This window comes from Sycon ciliatum, chromosome 4, assembly GCF_964019385.1.
Source record: "Sycon ciliatum chromosome 4, ocSycCili1.1, whole genome shotgun sequence".
Taxonomy (NCBI): Eukaryota; Metazoa; Porifera; class Calcarea; order Leucosolenida; family Sycettidae; genus Sycon; species Sycon ciliatum.
In genome coordinates, this window is record NC_088646.1 from 26,912,111 (window position 1) to 26,939,283 (window position 27,173).

At 46.6% G+C, this 27,173-nt stretch overlaps 2 protein-coding genes across 2 annotated transcripts; one reads left to right on the forward strand and one right to left on the reverse strand.

Annotated features, from left to right (window-relative positions):
* The first annotated feature begins 1,237 nt into the window (after positions 1-1,237).
* On the forward strand, positions 1,238-9,224 carry LOC135815358 (uncharacterized). The gene is made up of 12 exons (XM_065328639.1): positions 1,238-2,172; positions 2,874-2,977; positions 3,252-3,337; positions 3,750-3,866; positions 4,503-4,603; positions 5,007-5,097; positions 5,429-5,468; positions 5,637-5,697; positions 6,587-6,700; positions 7,024-7,080; positions 7,606-7,656; positions 7,867-9,224. Exons 1-12 carry the CDS (start codon positions 1,699-1,701, stop codon positions 8,785-8,787), a joined length of 2,217 nt encoding a protein of 738 aa, XP_065184711.1. The 5' UTR covers positions 1,238-1,698; the 3' UTR covers positions 8,788-9,224.
* A 1,323-nt stretch (positions 9,225-10,547) lies between these two features.
* Positions 10,548-26,107, reverse strand: LOC135815357 (uncharacterized). Its single transcript, XM_065328638.1, has 14 exons — positions 25,896-26,107; positions 23,848-24,130; positions 22,128-22,183; positions 21,205-21,307; positions 19,668-19,898; positions 19,076-19,303; positions 18,122-18,274; positions 17,031-17,344; positions 16,548-16,826; positions 15,180-15,489; positions 14,601-14,700; positions 14,001-14,268; positions 12,493-12,600; positions 10,548-11,766 (listed from the first exon to the last, which is right to left on the reverse strand). Exons 1-14 carry the CDS (start codon positions 25,914-25,916, stop codon positions 11,668-11,670), a joined length of 2,553 nt encoding a protein of 850 aa, XP_065184710.1. The 5' UTR covers positions 25,917-26,107; the 3' UTR covers positions 10,548-11,667.
* Positions 26,108-27,173: the final 1,066 nt, after the last annotated feature.

Here is a 27,173-nt window from a genome sequence, read left to right on the forward strand (position 1 = left end):
AGAATCAGAGGCAGATGCGGCTTCTTATGCAAAACAGCCTGACTTGTTGCAGCAGCTGGCATGAGAAGCAGAAGAAACTGCAGTACTCGTACAATGAGCGGATTGTTATTGCAAAACCTCACTACAATTATAAAGTAAGCTTAGTTGTCGACTACACTGGGGAGTCATACCCTAACGTGGTTTGGGCACGACTCCCTGACCTAGTAGTAGTAGTACTAACTTAGTAGTAAGGCTGACAAGTGATATCAACAGGTCAAGTGATGTCTGTATTGTCATGTGCCTAACGTGGAATGTTGGTGCAGCATGATGCCTTGATGGTATTGCCAATACATGTACCATCATGCTGCGCCAACATTCCGCATAACATAATTCGACTTCACTTGACCTGTTGACGACTTACCAATAGTAATGCCACTAATGCCGTAATACTATTACTAATGGTAGGTATCGCCTGTCCTTTGCGCTGCTTCGAGCGGCAGTACATGTGTGTACATGTATGTTCAGTCATTGTTCACTGATCAGAGGAGCAAGATCATCGTCCAATCAGCGCCTTTGTGTCCATTGCGGCTATGGCGAGGGACGCGGTTATGACAACAATTGTGATGACGTTGGGCTGTGCTATTTGCTTTTTGACAGTTTTCGTGTTTTATATTTCGTATTTTTTGAAGACGGATTGATTGGTGAAGTGTAGTAAAATATGTCATTGTGCACTTGTGTTTATTGTCTTAGAGTTAGAGGTTCAGAACGATCCGTTCACTTTTATTTGCCGCTGGGAAGGTTCAGTCCATGGGCGGGCCGGGCGCTATGGATGTTTGTTCTCTATGGTATTTTACAGTCCGTAATTGACCTTCAGTCCTTAGTTCGGCCACCAAGCAAATATTCACCTGTTATGTGCTCCCCTCTGGACCCGAGGCACACAAGTAACTATATTATTAGTAGTGCCTATACTGGCTATACTAATACTATAGCATTTCACTGTCACCATGGTCACACGTGCACGGCAGCATCATGCACGTGCAACTGTTACTCGTACTCGGTAGATCTACTCCACGTATATACGTATATCCATGATATCTACGTAGCTAGATCATAGAGTAATTACATGTCGCGTCGGTCTCCGCGCGACGACATACGCAGGTAGACCATGGTAGACCAGGTAGACTGACTTCGCCGCTTCGGTCCTCTACACCACACTGCCTACACTTGCTACAGGCTACAATGCTACATGGCCGGATCAGGACATCTTCGAAGTAAGTCTTTGTGGTACTTATCGCTATCAGCTAATCTGGCGATCAGGCCTGCCTAGCCTGTGTCTGTCTGGTGAATGGCAATGGCGAGACTTTGTTGGGGTCATGCCGAACCTGTCACTTGACGGAGGAGCTGTCAAAAACGTCGCATCGCCCGTCTTCTCCGGTGTTTTGCTCGTAGATCTACGGAGGCTCATTTTTAATTCATTGTCCACGAGATCCTCTAAAGTTTAGTGATGTTATGATTGTTTGCTTCCCACCAAAAAAGCGACGGGTGACCGATGCAGCTGGTATAGAAGCAGCATGCACACTAACTCTTCGTGGTCTGCAATGCTAGCCGGATCTATTCTAATTTAGAGTGAGTAACGACGTTGTGCAACTGGTAAAATAATCCGCTTTGCATCGTTTGTTAGTTTTCTTGATCACTTGACGTGACCGTCTCCAGTTCACAATGGACCATCGCCAACTCGTCTTGCAGCCAGTAACACCACTAGTCCATTGCAATGCGCCCATTCGTCCCGTTCCTCCAGGAGATGGTAGTGCTCGTGCTCCGACCACGCACCCTGGATTCTCATTGATCTCGCCGGAGCAAGTATTAGTTACCTCGCCGCCACGCGTTCACACTTCGAGTTCTCCGGCAACGACCCATCCGATAGCGGTAGCGAATGGTTGGTCTCCGCATCAGCAGCGTGGGTTGGCAACTACGACAACAAGACTTACTGACGTTCCTGCCGGAAGCCAGCACTCGCTGTCGTTGGCAATGAGCGGCAACGCCAGTGTCAGTGGCGGTGGTGATGGGTTCCCCATTACTGGCATTAGACACACAGGCAGTAGCAGCGTTGGCCTGAGTTCATTCGGGACGTGTTTTGATCGGGAAGGTCGATGTGTCAACGAGTATGAGCTACACAAGATAATCTACATACATGTGAGTACAGTCATGTACGCAGCCACTCTGACTCAGAGCGGAAATAATTATACTGTGTGACAGTGTGACCACTACTGTAATACAGTCGTCCCTCTCTAATCCGGCACTTTATAATCCAACACCCTCGATAAACCAGCACAAATTTCAGTAGCCAAAATATCCTCTTCATGCACATTGCAGCAGTAAATCAGATTTGTTAATCCAGCACCCTCCCTAATCCAGCAGATATTCGTGGCACAAATGGTGCCGGATTATAGAGGGACCACTGTAATAATTATTATGTCTGTATACTTTGAAGTACATCACGTGCTCAGCACAATTGCCCTATATCCAAACAATGCATGTAATCCAGATTCAAAACTATTACTTACTGGATCACATTTGCCCCCCACCTCTTGCTACCTTGCACTACCTTGCACTAACCAGACAACGTGGCTCATGAGCAAACCCCTTCCTAACGTGAGAATGGTAGCTGCCACAGCAAAAGCAGCACAATGTGAACATTGTCAGTCTTGCTATTCGTCTATACGCACACGGGCACGGGCACACACATACACACACACACACATACACACACACACACACGGGCACACACACACATACACACACACACCTACCTGCATGTCCCGGCAACTGCAGCATCCCTCATACAATATCTACGTGTGCATTCACTTGAGTCTTGATACCTGCGTTGTTCACAGGGAATTGAGAGCAGTGCCCGTCCTGTTGTCTGGCCATGCTTGCTGGGAGTTTACACAGCGGAGATGACCATCGATCAGCGGCAGAAACACCTTGCCACACTAAGGTATTACCAATGAACATGATGGCACATGCAATCACTACTTATCATCGGACCATCTCCGCTACTAGAGCTATGCTTGCTAACACTTGCCGTGGTCATTGCTTATCATAGCCACCGGGGCATGCACACAATCCACATGTGCGTGTACATGTATAATGATTCCAATATGCTTGCAGGATGTGGCCTAAAACTGTGAATGTGGTTTCTGTAGCTACATCATCATTGCCGCTCTGTTCGGTGTGCCATACTTCCCTCTCCCTCTCGGCATGTGCCATAGGACCGAGTACAACCAGCTGGTCAAGCAAGTGGAACGGCCTCAGTTTTCCAGTGGACAAGACTTAGCAGCACGCATCAAAGACATTGGTAAGCACTACTGAGACTGGCACTGGGATGGGGCTGAGCTGTGACAAAACGGTGTGCTCTCTCTCTCTCTCTCTCTCTCTCCTGTGGAGTCTTCTATCAGGAAGTGAATATTCTTAGCCGTAGTCAAGATAGATGGCGATGTACCGGTAGGTGGAATGGTTGACTATGAGGAAATCTGTGTGTAGTCGTATCTACAGCCAAACGACGAGCAGAGCAAGCAGAAAAAGTGGAAATCCCAAGCCCTCAAGGGCAGTGCTGCACTGTCCAATATGAAAAGGGCCTATCTCTCCAGCACGGTATCCTATAGATAGGTTCTACTCAGTCTAGTCTGACTTAGCATTGTGAATCACGCATCGCTCTGCAAGAGGTGAAGTCATTGCACACGTGTGTTGTGTTGTGTTCTACTTGACAGAGAAGGATGTCCCTCGCACCGACCGCCACGTCGCATTCTATGCCAAGGAAGATGGTGATGAGTTGGCTGCGCTGCGACGCATCCTTGCTAGCTATGCCGCATACAACCCAGGACTAGGTAAGAGAAATTTCTTGTGATTGCCTTGCAAGAGATTTTTAAAAGCACCAGTCCCCGGTCCTTAGTGCAGAGCCTCATGTACAGGAGACATGAATTTGCCCGTTCTTACTTGTATACCGCTGTATGCTTACTAGGTTATTGGACTTTGGGATCTGGATTCCACTGCACCCCCAACCTATCCAGTCAATGCATTTACTAAACCCAATGCAGGTAGGTCATCAGTGCCGGCACTCATCAGGAGAATGGCGCATGCCTTACGATAATAACCACCATATGAGAGATGCAGTAGAGCTCTGATAGACGCCCCCCCCCAGATAGACGCCCCCCCCCCCCCAGATAGACGCCCCCCCCCAGATAGACGCCCCCCCCAGATAGACGCCCCCCCCCCCAATGGGCAGCAGGACAGTGTACTTGGTATCCAATGTACCCGTCTTATAATCCAAACATACATCAGTATGGATCGGCAATACAGTCATACGTGCTCTAGATAGTGTCCGTACTAAGCAAGAGTATGTCTTATCAGAGTACTTGTAGTATAAGTATGTACTAGGTGAGTTGCACAGTAATTCAGTATTATTATTATATTATTATTATTATCCCACCTGTAAATGTGCTGTGCTGTCCGTTACTGCGCAGGCTATGTGCAAGGTATGAATGATGTAGCGGCGGTCGTGCAGCTAGTGATGAGAGATGAAGTGCTGACCTTCTGGTGCTTTGTGAAAGTGATGGAGAGAATGGTAAGAGATGTGTGCCTGCACTTGCTACCAACACTACCTCGCAGACATTCGGGGGACTGATGGTGATTGGGATTTTGCACTGGTTCTGTTGTAATTATTGTCTGTATGCCTGTAGCAAATGCTGTCATGTGGTGACAATATGTACAGTCACCTTCGCCAATAACGACTGCGGATATAACGACAATTCGCGAATAACGACAGAATTTCCATGCCCAGAGCGAAGTCCCATCCCACTGTAATACATAAAATGAGACTTCGGGTATAACGACACTTCGCGAATATGGACACCTTTTTGATGCCCCGCCGAGTGTCGTTATAAGCGAATATGTACATGTACGTAGCTTGTGACTGATAGTTATCAAAAGCCGGCGTGTATTTGTGTTGTGCTTGTTTCGATGTCCAGGGCTGTACCTTTGTGGACCTGGCCTGCGGCACACTCAATGAACTAGCCATGCTGATGGAGCACGTTGATCCTCAACTACACCAGCATTTGAGTAAGAGGAGCACTGCTTGCATGCAGCCAGCTTGCTTAGTGCAGTCAATCCGCTGTGCATTGCTAAACCCGGTTATATCTGATTGCAACCATGCAGACACCAGGCAGTACACTGAACATCATGGCAATGGTAAGCAGTGCAGTGCCGCTGTGTCTAGCCGTACGGAAGAGCAACGATGCAGTGCCTATGTGCTAGCGCAACTCAGCGCAGTCACTCGCCCACCTTCCCAGTCATTATTCCCGGCAGGGCCGTGCCTCCAACACTGTGGCACTGCCGGAGCTATCAGCAATAAAAGACTTGATTTCTTTCTATGTGGTTCTTTGCACTACAGCTTGGCTGTCTGGTGGCAATATCTGGAAGTTCTGCCTGCGGTAAGTGCACTAGCTAGCATAACATTGTAGACTTAAGGATACACTCTGCGTTTGAAATACATGTATGCTAGTACTTCAACATTCGTTGCACTGCGCCTGCAATAGTTAAGTCTTGTAAATGCTGTTTTCATCAATTCAAGACACTGTGGTCTGCGTTCTGGTGTGCAGGTGGGTGCTGCTGGGCTTCAAGCGAGAGTTGCCCATGAATGATGTCATAGATCTGTGGGAGGTAAGGCTTGCTCGTTTGTTCGGGGCCTGGAACTAGCTATTAGTTACCAGCACGTGTATGAAATTTAAGTGTAGCACAGTTGCTGACCGCACGTTGAATGTCACGGTGATCCGGTGATGTCACAGTCTTGGGAACAGGCACACTGATATCAGTTTTATATCAATACCTACTTACAGTATCGCCTCTACACTAAGTCTTCAACCGCATGCGCTCAGTGGCACTAAACAAGTCACGAAACCGTAGTACAGTCACGGGGCTTGTTCTCAGGCTGCCTGGTATGAGATTAACACTAACTTCAGCGATTATTTGAGCTGAAGATGTGGACGCAATAATTACAGCAATGAATAAGGAAATGTGCACGCTTATATAGACAAAGAAGTGAAGGTTGAGCTCCAGAGCGTGTTCTTGTCACAAAACTTTCAGCAATAATCCTTTGCTATGTTGGTTGTCATCCCCTGCTAGCTACACATGGGAAGGTGTGGCCCTGGCACAGGTGCGGTCCTGGCGGCCTTGTTGGATCATGAGTGTGTAGAGAGATTGCTTGTTCCTACATCAGGCGCGTAGCACCGCCGTTGGAGGTGGTCTGGTTGTAGGGGGTCTGGGGGTGTCCCCCGGGGAAATTTTTGAAATTAGAGTGCAAAATCCTGCATTCTGGGCACTTCTGGGCGAAAAAGTGGTCCGGCCAAAGCGGGACCGGCCTGACCGGCTGCTACCCCCCCTCCCCCTGTACATGTACACAGAGTGTACGTCCAGCGCACTGAGGCCGGGAGATTCTGCTTGTGCAAAAATCTGTTTGACCCTTGCCAGTGTAAAGGATGATGTTGAGAGCAGAGCATGCCACTGTCTGCCCATCTTATACATGTATGTGTGCACATTCCTGTTTCTGCAGCGGGTTTGGTCTCGGCACACCACGGTCAACCTACTGGTCTACATAGTCGCTGCACTTCTCCAACAGAACCGCTTCACGCTCATGTCGCACCGTTCCGAGGAGGACCTGCATCAGGTCAGTGGACTGTCACTGCTGCTGCCATTGCCACTGCCACTGCTGCTGCTGCTGCTAGTGCTGCTAGTGCACCGCATACTGCTCAGCGGTCACGGGATAAGGATCATGTGTGAGGTTACCATGGATACTGTGACATTCTGCCCGGGGAGCCCTACACAGACATAGCTCAACAACGATTTTAAAATGTGCTGCTTGGCGATTGCTTTCAAGAGGCTATGTAATGTGCTTGTTATAAGTGCTGCTTCTTCGTTTGACACCGTCACCGGGCCACCACACATTCATGTCAGACATGTGTCTGACTTTTGGTTTCCTGTGCTTCATAGTTTGCAGTTCACATTGGAAGTCGGCTGCACGTGAAGAATCTCATTCAGAGTGGTCAGGTAAGTACAATGCCATTGGCAGTGTACTTACGCGTTCGGGCTTGTTTCTCTTCTTTTGAAAATGTATCGTGTTATTCTGCTGCCAGTTTGGCTTTGTACGGCCCACTATTAAAGGGGCCGTATTACCGTAATTATTACAGATCTTCTACACGAAACGAATAAGTTTCGTTTGTGGGTGGGTCGAGGAGAGTTTCGTTTTTTGTCTCAATTTTGATAACTGAAACATCAATTCATTCTAGCTGTGAATGCAATTATACATTTCGTTCAGGAGGAGTGTCATAACTTAACTTTTTTGTTCCGTGAAAAGTATCGAAAATGCCAGATGGCCCCTAACGTTATTGCACATGCTTTCAGCCCCCTTGCACTAAACGGCTGCATTCATCAGGAGAACATAGCGTTCTTTTAGGTTACAGCATACAGTGTGTGCAAGGTATGTTGTCTCCAGAGTATTTGCTCCTGACATCCGATATGAAAGTTGATAATTAATTATAATGAAACTGTTCTCTTCCTGTTTGTAATGTGCAGGCGCTTGTGTTGGAGTTCAAACCGCCCTCTAGGCATGCCAGTGGTAGCGAGGTGAGTTCAAACTTTAGCAAATCCAGACGTACTTCAAAGGATTATAATGGTGACAGTTGGCTAAATTGCCAATTTGCAATGTGCAATGTTGAATGTTGCCTTTGCTAGGTCATGAGCAGGTAGTCGTAAAATGCCGAAACATCAGCACTTTCTGGCAATTCGCTTCAGGACTAAAACAAAAACCCTCTCCGATCACTGTTTTTTTTGCAGGAACTACCGCCGAGCCAGGAGATTGCACTGGCTCCGCCGAGAAATGGATTTGTGCCGCGGGCAGACTCCTCCGCTCAGCAGCGCCACGCACAGGTGAAGTCCGCACTGACACTGTCTGATCCAGCCACACACTACTCCAACCGGACACATGCCAGCAACACCAGTGCCGTAGCCGCTCCAATGCTACCGGGAACACAGTCGCCAGTGTCACCAGTCACCAGTCTGGCGAGCCACGCTGCAATGTCCGATCACGGCCGGCTTGCATCAATGGCTGGCAACAGTCACAACCCACTGCAGTCTATGCCAGGGAATACACCCTCTCCCAGTACTGCAGTTCAGTTTGACCTGGTTACTGTCCCTCCCGAGTCCAAGCCGCATAGCACAACATCTTCATCACATTGGTTACCCGGTAGTGGATCTGCGCCGGTGTTAGTCTCGCCAACATATCCTCGCACAGTCAGCACAGAGCTTAACATGCCAAGTCAGTCCCTTGGTGTGGCGGCCAGTAATGCTGTGTCTATGCAGGGGAGTTACACTCAAGCTGGTGGAGCTCACTATGCATACACTGATACCAGTGGCACAGCAGCTCCAATCAGTGAACCAGGGGCCGCGGGTTCTGCCCGGGACCAGCACGCCAGCATACAGATCACGCCAGGCAACAACTACAGCTTCGGAGGCCCCCAGCAGTCGACACAGTACACCTCTCCACCAACAAATGCCACAGATGCGTACAGTCCCATGTTGGACGGTGCTAAAAGTCAACTGTCTCAAAGACTGCTGCAAGGGCCATCAACCACAGGTTTGACGGAGCTGCTAGAAAAGATCGATTTGTCGGGACTCTCTAACATGTTCTACTCCAAGCCTGGCAGCAGCCATGGACACAGCTCCAGCCGTGCGCCAGGAGACATGAACTTTGTGTGAGTGGATCAGTGAGCACGGTGGTACTGTGCAGCTGGACAGTAGAGCTGTATTCACTGTATGCAGTGCCCGCCTTACTTTACTTAGATTAGAATGTCACTGGCCAGCATCTCAACAAACTGGCTGATTAGCTGCTGGTGCGTATGTGAAGAGTTTATAAAAATTAATGCAAAATGCGACATATTCATTTTCATCACTTTTCGGATACTGTATTGACCAAAAAAGCATTCATCAATTTTATGTGCTGTTTGTGACGTATCCAAACTAAATCCATATCTGGCCACCAATTTTGAAGGGGTTCTATCCGGTCAGATTTTGAATGTGAAATTTTGCCTGAAGGTGCCTTTGTAGAGTGTTAGCTAATCAGGTCCAGGACGCATGTTTACCCTCCATTGCTCTGCTTCGACTACCATATTCCTGCAATCCACTGGTATACGTTCTTTGTCCTTCGATCTCTGGCTATGCATGATGGTTAAGAGTCAAATGGCTGCTAATTCCGCCGTAGGCGGGGGGATTATCGAGTTGTACACTCGTGCATGTCGAAAGGACGACGGACAGTGTAAAGAAGGCAAATAGAGCAGAGAATCTAATACGGGTCAAGCCGGCTGGACAGAGACAAGGATGGAATGGAGTGACACTGTTGCCACAGTAACCCGAATGGGTTAATGATGATGACGATGATGACACTCTTGCATGGTAATAAATAGGGGTGAAAGTTGGCATTGAGATCCCGAGTTCGAGTACTCTGATTTTCTCCGATCGAATATTCGAGTATTCGAGTATTCTTCATCTCCTAAAAATTGCACATCGAGGGCCTTAAAATCACATGATACAACCCTGATTGAACTGAGTGGCAGTCATTTTTCTCTGGTATATTGGTTGGTGGGTCATTTGGGCTCTCTCTACTCGTGAACAAATGTTCACCACACAGTCTGCACACCAATATCTGCCGACTGCTGCTCTGAAACTGCAGATTTCTGTGGTAAATGCATGTACAATGTATGAACGAGTACTCTGATTTATTCCGAGTACGATTATTTCTGAAAAAACCGAGCGAGTACTCGAGTATTCGGTATAATTGTTTCACCCCTAGTAATAAACAAAGGGGCACATGGCACATGTACAGAGTTGCAACAAGCACTATAGAGTACAGACACACATTCCATTCAGCTGTCCCCCGTGAATTCCGCGGATTGCAGAATTTCCGCAGAATTCAGAAAACCACGCGGAATATTACAGAAAAAAGAGAAATACTGCTTTTTTCTGGAGACTTTCGATGGATTTTCACAGCCAAACCAAGCTGCTTATGACTGTCAAAATGAACTTGCAGTATATTTTGGAGCCTTCAATTTTTTTTGACCAGGATTTTGCATAATTTTGGTTCAGAACTTATTATTATTATGAAAGGACCCAAAGGCAATATGCCTATGGAGGGGTATAGCTTACACGGGCTTGGGACAACCTGAACAAACTTCAGTGGGGTGGCGGAAATTCGATCTGTTTTTACGCTCATTTTCCTTACAAAATCGCCGCAGAATGCACAGTCATGTAGAAGGATTTGAAGAATCAGCGCAGAATTTCTGATATTCTGCCGCGGAACTCACGGGGGACAGTTCCATGCACTGTGGCAGTCTGGGCTGGCCTTGCAATTGCAGTAGAGCTTGATCGCGCATTCTGACCTGACCGGAGCAAGTACAGAGAACATTATGTTACCACTCGCTGCCGCAAGTACACACCCGGTCCCAGAAACCAGAACAAGACAATTCTCGCCAGAAGCTTGAAAAGCATTGTGTTATAGAGCAGACTTATAGGTAGTCAATTCTCAGAGCATTAGAGCCAGGGTAAAGGGGAACAAAACACAAATAGTTTTTTTTCTTTCAATTGCAGTCCACGCAGGAGTCAGCGCGTATCAAGCTAAACACTAGACACATGCCACGGCATATGGCTGAAAGGAAGACCAGGATGTTAGAAAACACTAACAAGAACAAAAAGCCAAGAAAGAGTTGAGAAGCACATACAGCGCGGAAGATCAGAAAGTAAGAACAAAGTAGTGGAAAGAAACACCACGCCTAAACAACAACACACACGACCTGAGCGAGCAGAAAGCTAGAAACACCGAGGGAACTAATAACGGAGTGCAAAACTGCCGGTCCAGGTCTACACAAATGGAACTAGAAGACCATGGTGTATACGAAGAATTAAGTCATAGTTGGAACGATTACACACAAAGCTGAGCCGACTGAGTAGTACTGCCAAGAATATACCGAATAAAAAAGGTGTAAAAATGTCAAAAGCAGTACGAAACAGGCACTCGATCATTCACTAAATGTGGTTGCATCATTACGTAAACGCAAACCTCTTCCTCTGCAACAGTTGATCAACAGTATGCGCATGCATGCTGTGCTGTACGAGACATAGTTCTTTCAGCCGCTCACACACACACACACACGCTTTCTCACACACACACGCACACACTGAAACATACGCATACAAATCAAGTCCACTAGAATGACCCCATCCGGTCCACACAGAAATATACAAAAACATCGGGTCTCGAGTGGACACACCAAATCCCTTACATTCTAACTAAACGCAGACACACCAAGTCAACCTTACATCTCACATCGCAGCATGTCGAGGATAGAAAGATACGTTGCAAGAACGCAACCTTCCAACTCGTGCGCTACGCAGGAGAACCAGTAGTGGGTGCATTACTAGATGTAGCAGTTGAGCATGAGGAGGCAACGCAGTAGCTGCTGAAACGGTGTGTTTCCAAGCTGTGACGAGAACAATCAGGATGTGGACCAGCAACATGTACTAACAGCACGCCAATGTAGGACTGAATATCATCGTTGGGCTGGCCGTGCAATGCTGGGGGGCAGCTCACCAATCAAAATCACCGCTGCCGCCGCCGCCACCACTTCCACCACCGAAGTCTCCCTGTCCTCCTCCAAAGCCGCCACCGCCGCCGCCGCCACCGCGCTGCAAAACAAGGGCACACGACACGGAATGGCACGGTTTACTATTATCTTTAAATTGCAGAAAAAACGGATTATACTTCATTCTCACATAACACTCCTGTTAAGAAAAGACCAGAAATAGTCACCGCTTAGACGAGGAGGAGCTTCGCCTGCTTTCCTTGGCACCTGGAAATGAAAAGCGCACTTTCACCGCGATTGTACTTCATACTCGCCACCCACCCATATCATACACTAGGATTTTTAGTGGGATCTCAGCTGCCCAGCGCACAAACCACGAATCAATGAAAGCAAGGACGGTGCCAAAAGGTACGATGAAGCGCAGCATGGCAAACTGCAACGCACTTGCGGTTCGAAAGGGGGCGATTGCACAAACCTGTATTGTACTATGTGTAAAGAGAAGTCTGGCTTGTGAAGTCTTTGAGCCCTACCCTCTCGTTTCTGGTTGAGAGTTTAAAGTTCTGGGTTTTCTTGCTGTGATCAAGAAAGAACAGACCGTATTTTCTGGAAGGGGGGGGGGGAGGGTCTTTATTACCGCCAGTCTGAAATAAGTCCCACGCCATTTCAGGGTTTTTGCGGGGATTTTTCAAATTGGGCGAAATTTTAGGGCTCGCAAACTACTACTAAAGCGCCTCAGCCAGTATTGCCGAAATATACATGTAGAAAGAACCCTCACCACAAAATCACTGATCGGCAGCAGCAGCAACACTCCACTATGATACACACTCACCTCACGGACATCCTGGCCTCCAAAGCCGCCGCCACCACCACGGCCATATGCAGAGCCAGTGGCAGAATCAGCAGCACCCTCCAGCCACTCTGGGACTTCCTGGGAGGCCTGGAAAAGCCAAGAACACAAGAACAGCCAGTTATGACCATCATCATTGCAATGATTGCCAAACCAAGCAGCTAGATATGCACAGTCAGCCGAGAAAATAATACAGACATGCACTCACGAATGTGTGTGCACCCACTTACACACACATATACATACTGGTCGAAGCCCTTCACACAATACGAATACGAGTGATGCAAGATGGTGGCAAGGATCACCACCAGCACTGGTGCTGAATGCAGTGGACAAGGACCACCACTAGTACCAAGAGTACATAAACCAGAGTGTGCAACTCGGGATGGTTCCTGTGGGAGCGTAATTCGTGCAGTACGTCATTTCTGACGGCATGGTAAGCCACAGGTACAGTGAAAAGTTCCGTAACCAGTCACAGTGGTGCAAGGTCACTGAGTTTGTCCTGATTTCGGTTTTTTTCGATACGGATAGCATGGTGAATTTACTTGCCAGCGGATGTACACATCGTACACAGTCACACAAAAACACCGAAATCCTAAAACAGGAGGTCTAAATCATGCAACCTTGGCTGATTTCCGGACTGTGAAACACGAAAATTTGAGCTGTACGAGGTGAATAGCAATTTCTGGACATGAAAATAAAATAGAGGCCCACTGGCTGTGTGTTTTACATTTTTCATATCTTTTTGTATCTATTGTATGGCCTAATCCTTCATCTTTCCAAATATGTGACAATTGCTCATGCTGTGATCCCAGAGACTTTATAGCAAGATGTTTTCGACAGGCCAATTTTTTGGCCTAAATTTCAGTGTTTCGAATTCTGGACATGAAAATAAAATAGCGTCAATAGGCATCCTATACTGCACCATTTTTGTTATTTTTTCTATTGGTGGACTGCAGTTGGCCTCTTCACACTTCCAGCTAACAGGTCCAAGACTATACAGCGTCTGAAGTGAGGTGCACATGGGGAAGCCAACAATTCGTCCATTACTTCTTATTTTACTCAAAATTCAAAATTCTCATGCGACATAGTACCACAAAACTCGTTGAAATGCCTCCCAAGAAAAGGCTATCAACAAGGCACTGACACGAGGAGAAACTACAACAGCCCAGCTGTCAACTACAACAAGAAAAATCTTCATCAACCTGACTGACTTGACTCTACACGCGACGAAAAATTATTTTACTCGAAATGTCCAGAAATAGCAATTCACCTCGTACGCAAGTCGCAGCTTGGCTGACCTCACCAGGGTGACGTAGTGCACGAACTGCGCTGTTTCAGATCTGCTATGCACAGTTGGACACTCTGGTTTATGTACTCTTGCTAGTACCAGTACCAGTACAAAAATACGGCAGACAAGCTGCCATCTTCCTAGATCACTTGCTTCAGAGCAAAGCAAAGACACAAAGCATTCTCAGATTTGTACATACATCTGAAAGAACCTTCACAAGACCACGCGCAATTCTGGAGTCCTTGTCTGAGAAGAACGAAGTAGCCTTTCCGGTATGACCAATACGACCAGTACGGCCAATACGATGGACATAATCGTCGATCTCCGATGGCAGGTCATAGTTGATGACATGGCAAACATTGCTGATGTCCAACCCACGGGAAGCCACGGAGGTGGCGACGAGGAAAGGGTGCTCACCACGCTTAAACGAGGACAGAGCTGCTTCACGTTCCCGCTGCTCACGGTCACTGCAAGACATCAAGACATGCAGACACACCAGCATGCAGGTCACTAGGGCTAGCACGTCAAACAGAAATAGACTCACACTATACCAGCAACATGTCAAACCTGGCATGCTGCCCATGCTGGATGAGTGCACTTGATTACAAACTTACAAGCTCCCCAACAAGACATGGACTGTAATAAGTCAACACAGTTTGCTACAACGGGTCAATTCCGTAAAGGGCTAAAACAGGGACATGGACAATGGTTCGCTTTACCATGAAATCTGCTGCATTCGAGTCTGTTAAAAGTGGTGTTGACTGTACAAACCTACGTGTGACACTAATATCAGTCTTACCCATGAATGCTGGTTGTAGGGAAGCCTTGCTGCGAAAGGAAAGATGCGAGAAAGTCTGCGCTGCGCTTCGTTTCAACGAATATCATGGTTCGGTCAGTACCTGAACAAGGAAACACATACACACGGAGGCTCTACTGGAATACAAATACAAACACCACCACTACCACAGCAGGCACAGATACAGCACAGTGGTTTTTTGGCCGAGGAGCGTTTAACACTCAGCGACAAAGCCTGCTGACACGGAGAGGAAAGAAAAGGAAAGGAAAGGAAAGGAAAGGAGAGAGAGAGAGAGAGAGAGAGAGAGAGAGAGAGAGAGAGAGAGAGAGAGAGAGAGAGAGAGAGAGAGAGAGAGAGTATAAGCCAGATAGTGAAAGTGTGAAACTCTCGAGTAGCCACAGACCGGGAACGGTTCATTACTAAACACCCTGGATCGTCGCTCGGCACTGAGACAAATGACAAGCACGTCCAACAAAAGTAAGGTGAACAAATGCCATGCCAGTGACATCATTCAACAAGTAGCCCAAAAAGAAGAGAGATAGTTTCAAGACTTGCACTCAGCAGAACAGCACTAGTACGTACCGCTGGCACTCATGATTTCAACCAGCTTGTCGCGCTTCTCACTGTCTGCGGTGCGCACCATGGTCTGTTTGACATCGGATGCAGCACTGCCCAGTACACCCACCGTCAAGAACAGGTAGTCGTGCAAGAACTCGCGAGCCAGCTGTTGTACCTCCACAGGGAAAGTGGCGGAAAACATGAGTGTCTGCCGATCGCCAGCCCTTGGCATGCCACAGTCGTTGACGATTTGGCGAATGGCGCCGATGAAACCCATGTCCAGCATACGATCAGCTTCGTCCAAGATCAGGAACTTCAGTTTTGACAGGCTGATCTACATCAACACATACAACCATGTCCAGAGAAGATGCACAAGTCGTATGGAAACAAGTCTGCCATAAATACAGTACAGCACCACATCACTGTAGACCTTAGCATAGGAATGCATGTCTAGAAAATGACCCATACCAATACTTGGGGTGCCGTGCACAGCTGTATTCGAAAAACCCAAAGGCAAACTGTATTAACTCTTTCCGGGTTTATGACGAGTATAAGCGTCATGCAGACCCCATCGCGTCTGGGCAATGCGAGTATACCCGCGCTATACTTTTGTACAGTGCACATACCGTACGTGCCGGATAGATCACTGTACAAGCAGCCATAACTCTGGAACGGAATATCGCATCGCCATGATCAATAGCTCATTGGAACGGTCTTGGAGAGGGCTTTCCAGGTGTTTTCGGTGTGATCATAGCTCAATAAAAAACCGAGCGGCGATAAATTGAATGCGCAATTTCGATCTGAACATTTTTCTTACTTTTTGCCCCGGCGATTTTTTTGCGACTTTCAAGGCATTCAAGGGGATTTCCCTACGACGTGTCAAAGGCAACAGGCCATAGGTGTACATCGTTCGAATCGCTTGAATCTCACAAGTTCGGTGCAGTCTGAATCGTAGTGCTACGCTGAGGATGAGCACCGAACCGAAGGAAATTTTTGTGCATGGTCTTGATGCCAAACTGGAGTACGATAGACACATGGTTGGCGAGGCTAGGGGCGTCGTTGGGGTGCTGTATGCTCTGAAAGCATGTGGAAGATGACGAGCAGGAAAGGAGCTTTCCAGTAAGCCATCCATTAAGAAAATCCGTTGAGAAACAATACTGCTGTGACAATTTGTTTGTTGCTATCTCCACAATTGTACTGATGCACTGAATCACAGTGCCCAGACGCAGTAAATGCACTGTGACGCTGAAAGGGTTAGCCAAAGACGGATGCTAGGAAATGGCCACTATGATACCGGTATGCACAAGACACTACACAGAGATGCATGTACGCCGTTTGAAAACATACTATTGCTTACTTCAGCTAAGTATACATACATCCTAATGCACCCACCTTGCCACGGCCGATCATGTCGATGAGACGGCCAGGCGTGCCGACAACCATGTGACAGCCACGCTCAAGCTGGGCTATCTGATGGCCAGTGGCCACACCACCATACACGGCGACGGACTTGATGCCGGCCCGGTATGAAAACTTGACGCACTCCTTTTGGATCTGATCGGCCAATTCACGCACAGGCGCTATGATGAGTGTGTGAACAGGTTCACCGAGTTGTGGCGATCGCAAACCTTCACTTAGCATGTTCTGCATAGCAGGCAGCAGGTAAGCAGCCTGGAAGAAGACGAGCATCACCAAGAGGCAACGAACAACAGCAGCAGCAGAAAATGAATAGTTAACAGTAGCCAATTGGAAATACGATAAGGCATGGAAGGTCAACAGAGTATTGCCTACACCCACAGCCGCAGTCTTATCGAGAACATATATATTAAAGTAATCAAAAAACAATAATAATTCCAACGGTGCAAGAGTGCTTACGGTCTTTCCTGAACCAGTCTGGGCACATGCCATCAAGTCACGACCCTGGATGCCAGCAGGGATTGCATACTTCTGCACTGGTGTGGGGCGTTCGTAGTTGGCCTTGTTCAAGTTGTCCATCAGCATCTGGTTCAGACCGGACTCAGTGAACAAGTTAATTGGTTCATTTGGATTCTCTCCAGTGAACTTGACAGCAATGTGATCGTATTTATCAAAGTTGATACCGGTTGCAATCTTCCTGAAGATCTCTTCTTCGCCGTCAGGCGGAGGAGGGGGGACATAAGTCACAGGCGCCGCGGGGCGGTCCGAATCTCCTAAAAAAAGAAGGGAAAATACAAGGCCATTGGGTTACAGGCACAGCCGAAAATGAAAAACAAAGTAAATACATGTAGATTCCTGGGAGACAAAACATATCACACTTAGAAAGAGGACACATTTTAGTTTCTTCAACAGCAGCATTTTGAAAGATTTCAACGAGAATAGTACAGCAGAGAGGTGAAAGAACAGCGCAAAGAATAACAGCTAAAAAATACCATACAAACATGTGACCCATACACATAGAAAGAATGACACAAACGTTCTGGTTTCTTTTTCTCTTGCCAATAAGCCACCTGAAGAGAAGGCTTGAAAGTATACTCATGGAAACCTTTTAGAATGTTGCCAGTGAAGAGCCTGAAGTGTGTCTGTCCTCTTTCTAGTTGTAATGAAGATATGTCCAAGGATATTGTGCTTGTACTTAGCTGGCGTGCAATCCCAATCCCGTAAACCAAATGGCCAGAACTTGATTAGACAGATGAAAAGGAGGATTATAACTTTGGCTGAGAGCGAATGATTTTACAGTTCACGCTATTTTCGACGGTCTGCCCATACCGTAACTATTAACCGCATGGTCAACATTTACCATTCATAAAAAGGGCCCCGGTAAGCGAAAACACCCCTGGAACATGAACAAGTATATACGCACGTACACGCATAGATTATAACAAGGGACCGAGTGTTCGCCTCGGCTTTATCTTGGTCTGAGCACTTTTATACTGGTGTGAGCACGAACACGTTGACCGTGTGTATTCAAATCCTAAGTATATACTGACCAATGATGGACATAATAGTGGCCTTGGCTTTCTGGCACGCATCGTCATCTCCTTCCAACGTGACTTTGGTAGTTTCGCCTTCGCTGTCCTTGTCAATGTTGATGTGGGCACCACTCTCCTCTTGGATCTCCTGAATACGTGAGCCTCCCTTACCTGAGGCGTGCATATATAAGGAAAAAAAGAGGAGCAACCCAATTTAAGAAAAAAGAAGACTATTTTGTGTGCCTTCTAATGATAAGCGGGGCGGAGACGAAGAAGATCTTTATTATAGCAATCAGAAGAATTGGCGAATCAGTATACCCATTTCTTATTCTTATATGTTGTTATTGCTACGGACAATGTCCGATTCGCAAATTCTTTTGATTGCCATTGTAATGATCCATAGAATATGCGCTCGCTTTAATACCATGTGAAATCAAAATACATACGAAATTACCTGTGATGGCATTTCATTTTACTTCAAATGAACAGGCACCGATGTCGTCTCAACAGACCATTCGCTAGGCTCCCACAATGGTGTGTGGCACTTATACTGATATACTCATACTTCGGTTATCCAGACCCCAAAGTTACGGGCACCCTTTGGGCGAGCCTCAGTGCAAATATCTCTACTCTGTTGTCACTTTTTGTGGAAATAGTGATGCCATGTGCCATCGCTATTTCCTTTCACATCACAATGTGTGTGTGTGTTTCGGAGTTACTGACAAGCTACGGGCAGTGCCCGGCACCGGACTGCCCGGATAATCCACGTATGAGTGTAGTGCTTCACCTCTACAAATACATTGAGCATATGAATCAGAATGGCTCTGGACGATCAAAGTACGATATTGTTCAGCACAAATATTTCTGGATTTCCAGAAGGTCCACTGTAGTGAAGCCGGTACATGTACAATGTATTCAACGCAATCCCGCTGGAGAGGAAGAAAGGGTTAACACAAGTGTGGCAGCGCTTACCGATAATCCTGGCAACTCGGTCAGATGGAACATCCAGAGACACGGATGCACCGCCGCCACCACCGGATCCACCACCAAATCCGCCGTCACCAGATCCGCCACCAAATCCACTACCGGTACCTGCTCCAAAAGAACTGCCGGTACTTGCTCCAAAGGAACTGCCGGTACTTGCTCCAAAGGAACTTGTGCCACCAAAGCCGCCACTGTCACCACCAGTGCTCTTGTAAGCTGCGGAAGAGAACATGACAAGCAATACCACAGAGATCCATTTTTTTCTCATATGGGATAGATTTGTCATAAATACAGGTTTCCCCTCACACACACACACACACCTAAGGCCGCGGTCACACCGAGCTCGATTCAGCCATTCAGCCGAAAAAAGTGCTTGTTTACCATGGAAATGGCTGAAAATTTTGTCATAAATATAGGTTTCCCCTCAAACACACACACATGAATCTTCCTGATGCTTTGAGTGGCGACATCTTCCGACCTCGGGAGTCAGTATAGTAGGCAGGTCCTAGCCATTCCATGATACAGGACCAGGCGATATGCTTCTACAGAATACAAGGTATGATCATCAGAGAGAACTTACTTCCAGCAAGAACTTGCTGGATGGCCTCCTTTGCCTTGGCAGTGGAGTCAGTCGATCCCTTCAGCTCAACCTCAACGGTATCACCCTCGGCGTCCTTTTGGATGTTGATTCGAGCACCACTGTTATCTTGCAGCTCACGAATCATGCTACCGCCGCGACCAATGAGCTTTCTTACATCACCGGCAGGGACGTTCATGATGACTGGCTCACCATAGCTTCCACCGCCACCACCTATTAAACACCACAGGAAAGAGTACAAGTAAAGGTAGCAGGAAAGAGTGAATGGAACGAATTACTTGTGAACGGAAATGACATTGTTGAATTCGCCGTGGAGTTTTTGTCTTCGCTACAGCATTTTCGTTTATGTAGGTTTGCCATGTAGGGCAAGCCGTAGTTGTCAACGACAACCGGGCAGGCTGGCGGTACCAACACACCCAGGGGCCTCCTTGGCTGCACCATTGCAGTGCTGATGCAGCAGGGTATGCATGCTGCTTGGCTAACAGGAATGTCCTTTCGGTAGTGAAAGCCTGGCGCAAGGCTTGCCTCACATATGGGCTTACAAGCCATATTAGTGCTAAATAGTACAAGGCTGATCTGGCACCTATCAAGTGGGTCCCCGAACCCTTTAGCGCGCATGGTTCGAAATCGAACTATAGAAACGTGGGCACTTACACATGTACTCTATTGATTGTAACTCAAATCTCAACCGAATTTCAAAATCGAAACACCTAGCAAGTAGCGGAGAGTCTCAGCTGTCAGCTCGAACAACTCCCAGCTCTGTACGGTGAAGTTTGAGCGAACTGCGCGTGCGATCAAAATTTCACATTTTTTGGCGCAGAACAGGGGTTTCCCTGTACGTGCCACGGCTGAGTGTTACATCACTCCCAAAGAAGATGGCCACGGATGTTTAGCATGTACTCGAAAAAATTGAGGATTTTTGACTGAAGGAAAGTGAAATGGCAGGACGACCGTGTTTCACGACTTGACCTGGACGTGTTGTGGCGTTCCTGGAGTTGTAGCGGCGGAGAGTGATGGATCCTCTTGATGAGCTTGAGATCGTTGTTCGCCTCTCTCCAAGAGCTTTCCAGCGAGCCCAAGATCATGAAAATCGTTGAAGTACAAGTGATGTTATGGTGGAAAATCGAACGATTAGTAATCACAGTACGAAGTAGTGTATCGTGTGGCCATGTTTTTTTCTTCTCTGAATGCTTGCAAAGGTACTTATACCATGGGGTTGATCATGTATTCTCATGATGGTGTAACTCTAAAAAATGAGCAAAATCAGACCGAAAACAGTTTCTGACTTCCAATATTTACCAGAGTTCGAAGTGACTTCCAGAAGGTCGAAAAGGCGAAACGTTCGAAATAATGCAGAGTATTCAAATTAGAGAGAGAGAGAGAGAGAGAGAGAGAGAGAGAGAGAGAGAGAGAGAGAGAGAGAGAGAGAGAGAGAGAGAGAGAGAGAGAGAGAGAGAAGTCTGCCTGCACATACATATACAAAAACCAACAGGCCCTTGGAGAAAACAAACATACGTACCTCCAGCAATGCAGGCCTGGATGAGTTCCTTCGCCTTAGCAACCTGGTCATCATCACCTTCCAACTCAACATCCGTCATTTCACCAGCCGAGTCTTTCTTGATCTGGAGCACAAACAACCAAGAGCAAACGACATCACTCTCCCGCTCAATCTGATATTAGTCTAACATCACTGGATGTGCCAGTTTTCAACTCCTCACAGAAGACCAAGTGAAGTGGTGGCTCGGTCCTCTACACTATAAACAGGCTACAAAAACAATGAATCATTTAACACTGCGCAAACCAGCAGATAACATTTCAAAGAAAACACTTCCTCGCCATACCATACTCGTGTTTACCGGCATATTCGGATTTAATACGAGTCGTGTTTCCTCTCAGAAGCTCAAGAGATATGGGCACACTTCAAGAGAACCAACGCCGTTGTACTGGCCAAAATACTAATAGTTATTGTGTGTCGTAAATACCGGTCTCTTCCCCGACTGATCCTTTGAAGTTCAACGGTATAATTATTCGGATTTAAGCACACATGCTTTTGTGCGTAGAAGTACTGGAAGTAAATTGTTGGCGCGTGATCATGAAACCTGTCGACATTATCTAAGCTATTGAAGGGCAGCACATGGATTGTGTTTCTTCTCAGCAGCTCCGGAGATATGGACAACCTTCAAGAGAACCAACGCTGTTGTACTGGCCAAAATGTTAATTGTCTTGGGCCGAATGTTTCGTTTAGATTATGTGTGTTTATACAAAGTGCTTGGAATTTACATTCTTTCCTGTGGGGACAAAGAATACCTCAGGATAGGATCACAATCTCCTATATAATGCAAAAGAATTTTCCCTCCAAAAACGGCCCGGGTCCTCACACGACTTGAGTGGAAATCAAACGATGGTCAAACTTCAAAAAAAGAACTTTCTCTAGATACTTACATTCACGTGGGCACCGCTAGTATCCTGGATTTCCTTGATCTTACTACCGCCCTTGCCTATGAACATGCACAAAAGCAAGAAGCAAACAGGAGTACACTCGAGATGATTTCCTAGCAGAGCAGATCATAGGTACTGTACAAGCAGAAATATTCGTCTGGAATTTAATTTCGCCCGACTAATATTGATTTGTCCAGCTTTTCAATACACTCTTATGATCCATGGACGAAATTTACAACCGGACGAACTCCCTTTCTTTGGAGTTGGACGGAATTATTGACCGACGAAATTTTCTACTTATACAGTATACAACAATGGTGAATGTCACCGGCTATACACCATTAACTCTTATCCGTCCAACAAATAATTGGATAAATTCCCAGTCCCAGCGACACACCGCGTCCTGGGCTTCGTGAGTTTTGGGTCCAGATTTCTACGCACACCTCTGCGTTGTGGCACACGCAAAGAAATTACATACGGATCTGCTGCGTAGCATTCAAATTAGGGAGCAGATCGTAAAAAAAACTGCTAAATTTGGACGGGAAATTCCTTCTTCTTTGTGCTACATGAAGGCTAAGAACGCAAGTGCTCATATCTTCATGTTCCCGCCGTGCTATTGCCAAAGTTACATAATGGTAAAAGTTGTTTCGTACAAGGTGTGAAAGGACCTCCTTCAGAGACTTATAGCTTCTCTCTGGAGCATGACATCACACTCCGTAATATCAAGAGTACATGAAAACCAGAGTGTGCAGCTCGGATGAGTTGCTGTCACGGCGAAATTCCGTGATTACATCATTTTAGTGATGTAGTGCGTACAAGCAGGATTCAAGCAGGTCTCTTTCTGCACAACTGCAGCTCAGTTGTACGCACTACGCCATTTCCCGCCTAGATCTGGGCCAAATATGATGTAATCACGGAATTTCGCCGTGACAGACACCCATAGCAGAAAAGGCCCCAAGCTGCACACTCTGGTTTTCATGTAGTCTTGGTAATATATGCAAGCGAGAGGTACTGAAGTAGGTCTTGCCCGCTTTCGCCGAGCCAAAATTGGTGCAGACGGGATAACTGAGATCGTTAAATTCATCTGCATGCGGTCGTCAATATTGGACTGCACAGACGCATAAAGGTTCAAGGACTGTTATACTCATAGACCGTGTCATCTGCAGTAGAATATCTCATTACATGTATTACAAACAAAAGTGGACAAGACACTTGTGCGCTGAACGGGGAGGCGTCCAGAGTACAACACGTGATGGAGAACATTCGGGAGTGAAGAGGGCGAAATAGAGAGGTTGCACATACTGTTTCGTAGCTCTTGTTGGAGAAAGACAAGGACGAAAATGACTACTAAAACCGGTTCAATCCGAGAACAACGGGTCTTGGCAGTCACACTGCATAGTAACTGTGCTGCAGTGCGGTGCGCACTACGAAAATAGCGCTTTGTCGCTAAGCTCCCTTTTGGTCGAAACGTCCAAATCTCACAAATACCCGCTGTGCGCAACCCCTCTAATGGGCTCTGAATGTGGAGGTGTCCGCCAAGGGAGCTTCTACTGTATAGCGTTCCTCAACAAAACCAAAACCTGGGAACAAGTCCCCGCTTTCCAACCGTGCCTAGCCTGGTGTTCACAGGTCTGAGGATTCACAGCACCCGTATTTCATCGAGCAGCACTGCAGCATGTAGCGGCCTGGCAAGACTAGGCTACTGCTAACTTATTGGACTTACCAATGATCTTGCGAACATCACCTGACGGAACCTGGACAATATTGTCACCACCAGCAGAGCTGCTGCCACCACCACCAAATCCACCTGAGCTACTGCCACCGCCGAAGCCACCATCGCCACCGCCGAATCCATTGGAGTCGCCACCTCGACCACCGCCACGGCTACCTCCACGGCCGCGACCTCTTCCACGTCCTCCGCCGCCGAAGCCACCATCACCTCCGAAACCGCCATCGGTTCCTCCAAAACCACTGTCATTACCGCTGCTACCGAAGCCGCCGCCTCCCTGGACATAAGGAATTGCAGAAACATTGAGTTCAGTTCACACAACACACAGAAAAGTAATTCATCTTCGGAACCGCACATTGGAGCGTTTCGGGTTATTATTAATATTATTTTGTTGCAATGGACAGGTCGGAGTTTTCTCTTTGACCTGCATATTTTAGTCTTTGAAAATAATCCAGAAATGACCGAGTTACGATCAGTTGAAAAGACATGTACATTGCACATACAAAATATGTGTACATCATTTTGCAGTAAACAACTTCAAAAAATTACAAGAAATCCGTTGAATCGTTACATTTAAATGACCGTTAATAAAACTGGTCTTGCAGTGTTCCAACAGGCAGTCTCAACGCAGAATGTTGTTTGGGAGTAATTTTAATCTACAGACCAGTGCTCGGTGTTGGGGCAATTCTCTAAATGGTGGGAATTTTCATTGTTCGTGGTACTCAAGTGCTCAAACGCCTTCCTTGGTAGACAAAAAACGTCATATATCAATGGTTTTCTTTTCAGAGGAAGGCCAGGAGATAAATGTTACTTGTACAGTATTGTAAAACCTGGAATTTCCGGTTGTGTAATATTTTCGGTATTTCCCAAAATCAACGGTTTAGTAGAGCTAAAATTTCGGTAAACCAGTTTTCCAGATTCAAAAATGCATTCTGCACACTGTGTGGCATTGCATTGTTGAATTTTAGGTCGCGTTTTATTTTAGGTAAAAACGGAAACAAGGAAAACGGCGGGGCACAAGTTCCAACTAAACCAGTTTTTGAACAGACAGACGTGCACAAGGTAGCACCAGATTGACAACGCATAACGTGGGGCAAATCGTTTTCCTTGTTTCCATTTAATATTTTCCTTGGCTAGCCATCTGAGTACATGTACTTACTGTACCGAAGTTACCCAAAATAAATCTCAAACGAAATTTTCCGGTTTTTACATTATGCAGAGTGTGTACAGTCGCGTTGAAGACCTAAGCCCGGTTTTGGTGTTTGAAAAAGACGTTCAACTCACGTGCACGAACAAAACAAGTACTCTAATTTCAGAAATTTTCGGTGCTCAATATTTTCGGTATGAGGGCAAAAGGCCAGGTTAGGTGAACAGAAATTTTCGGTACAGGGAAGCTGTTCCCTATTGGATTATGTGTGTTAGTGTTTGTTCGGTGTATTGAAATTTTAGGTATGAAGCAGATGCACCGAAAGTACCGAAAATAAAAGTACACCGAAAATTTGTGAAGTTAGAGTAGACTACAGTACTACATCCAAAGCAACTACAACAGTAGACTAGAAACAGTGCACGCTGGCGATGAAAATGAGTTTCACGTTTCATTCGCATTGGAAACATGTGAACTCCAGTATTCGGGAATGTAATTTATGGTCGAACGTCCAACACGGCATGTAGAATGTATAACATCATCACGACCGTGATGATAGATGCATGTAGTTAGTGGAACCAACAACGTTCAAGAGCGACTTTGCGAAGTACTGTTGCGAGTTGTGAGAAAAACTTAGCATGCAAATTTTGGGCAATGAGCAACAACTGCAATTGATATAATATATTATAAAAGGACGAAAAGAAAGAAAGGCCACCAATGCAGTGCAGAAACTTCCATGCCAGTCAAGCTAGCAATAACTACTACAAGTACAGACAGTGATGGATGAAGTAGTGTTTACAATTCCTCAAACAGCCAATGAGATATAAAGACCGAAATATACAGAACAAAACTATTAAAAAAAAGGGACAAACAAGCACCACAAACAAGCAAGACTTACGGAACCCCACTCGTCACCCATTGCCTCCGCTTAAAGTAGCCGAAAACAACTGAATAAGATGTAACTCAAGCACAATGTGCAAGGAGCCAAAGTGCAGCCCAGCGTGTGGGAAAGATGGAACAGAAACAGACTGGGAAGGGGCCAACAACAGTGTGACCGCACGTGGAAAGGACTGAGCTACTGCGCATGTAGAAGAAGGGAACCAAATCCCGATTCATCAAAACAACACCAGCATGCAAAATCGCTACAGTGCGAAAAAATAAAAAGTCTTCCGCGCATAGCCGCCATATTGTTGCACGTGATGACTGGCACACCGGGTGTTAGCTGGCTAGGCCTAGGCGCTAGCGCGAGCGCTAGGTCTAGCGTCTTGCCACTCGTAGACAGAGTCTATCGACTATCGATGTCGTAGACCTACTGTTTTGTCTAGGACAAGGCGTCATCATGTCATGTAGTTCTAGAAAAACTCCATGCAGACGTTCCTTCTTGTGTTCCCCACGTGTTTCGATTCCGTTCGATCACGAAGTTGACACTATGGCCTATGCTATGACAGGAGCTCGAGCCAAGTGTTGACACCATGCCATGGCATGGGTGTCGTCTTTCTCCTCAACTTGGCTCAAGTCATGACTGAGGAAACGTTTTAAAAATTCAACCCCAATGGCCAAGTTCTAAACAAGTTCCACCAAAGAAAGGCGTAGACTGTGCGAGTCTGCGACAGCGCGGGAGGGTTCTCTCTTCTCATGCAGATTCTGCTTGGAAGAGGTTCCAGCACCCTTGGTGGACTTGTTACGGATTTGTGGTCAGCGTGAGTGTGCCTGTGGTCACCTCATGTGTCACGCCACTGCACCAGCCTGGTGAATCTATCAACTACTGCCTACTGGTATGTAGCATTACTGAATCGTGGCGTAGATGTGTGGCAGGAAAAAAAAGGTGACGATCAATAATGAATAAGAAAGCAAAGTGAAAAGAGAAAAAATAATGTTCATGAAGACATGAACTCAGCTACAATTGTAGCTTTTTCAGCCTCCACCCTCCACTCTAGCTCCTACTACAGACTATGGCATGAATGGCATACCGGTAGCTACTACTAAGCTTATAAGGTAGCAGACTGGTTCGTGAACCATGTGAACTGAGTAACATGCATGGCCCTGCTCCGGCACATATTGGTAGGGCGGTACTCACCGCAAACTCAGTTGCACTGCATGCACTGCACTCACGATCGATCACACAGTCGACCATTAGCCCTTTCCCAAAGGTGCTACTGGTATGAGCTTTTCGCAC

Excerpts from the sequence above, each read along its gene's own strand:
- LOC135815358 (XM_065328639.1), top strand. The coding sequence starts at position 1,699 with ATGGACCATCGCCAACTCGTCTTGCAGCCAGTAACACCACTAGTCCAT. Across the intron at positions 6,701-7,023 it reads CCGAGGAGGACCTGCATCAG|TTTGCAGTTCACATTGGAAG; the intron begins GTCAGTGGACTG and ends TGTGCTTCATAG. Across the intron at positions 7,657-7,866 it reads GGCATGCCAGTGGTAGCGAG|GAACTACCGCCGAGCCAGGA; the intron begins GTGAGTTCAAAC and ends TTTTTTTTGCAG.
- LOC135815357 (XM_065328638.1), bottom strand. The coding sequence starts at position 25,916 with ATGGGTGACGAGTGGGGTTCC. Across the intron at positions 21,308-22,127 it reads CTAGCGGTGCCCACGTGAAT|ATCAAGAAAGACTCGGCTGG; the intron begins GTAAGTATCTAG and ends TTTGTGCTCCAG. Across the intron at positions 17,345-18,121 it reads CACTATTATGTCCATCATTG|GAGATTCGGACCGCCCCGCG; the intron begins GTCAGTATATAC and ends TTCTTTTTTTAG.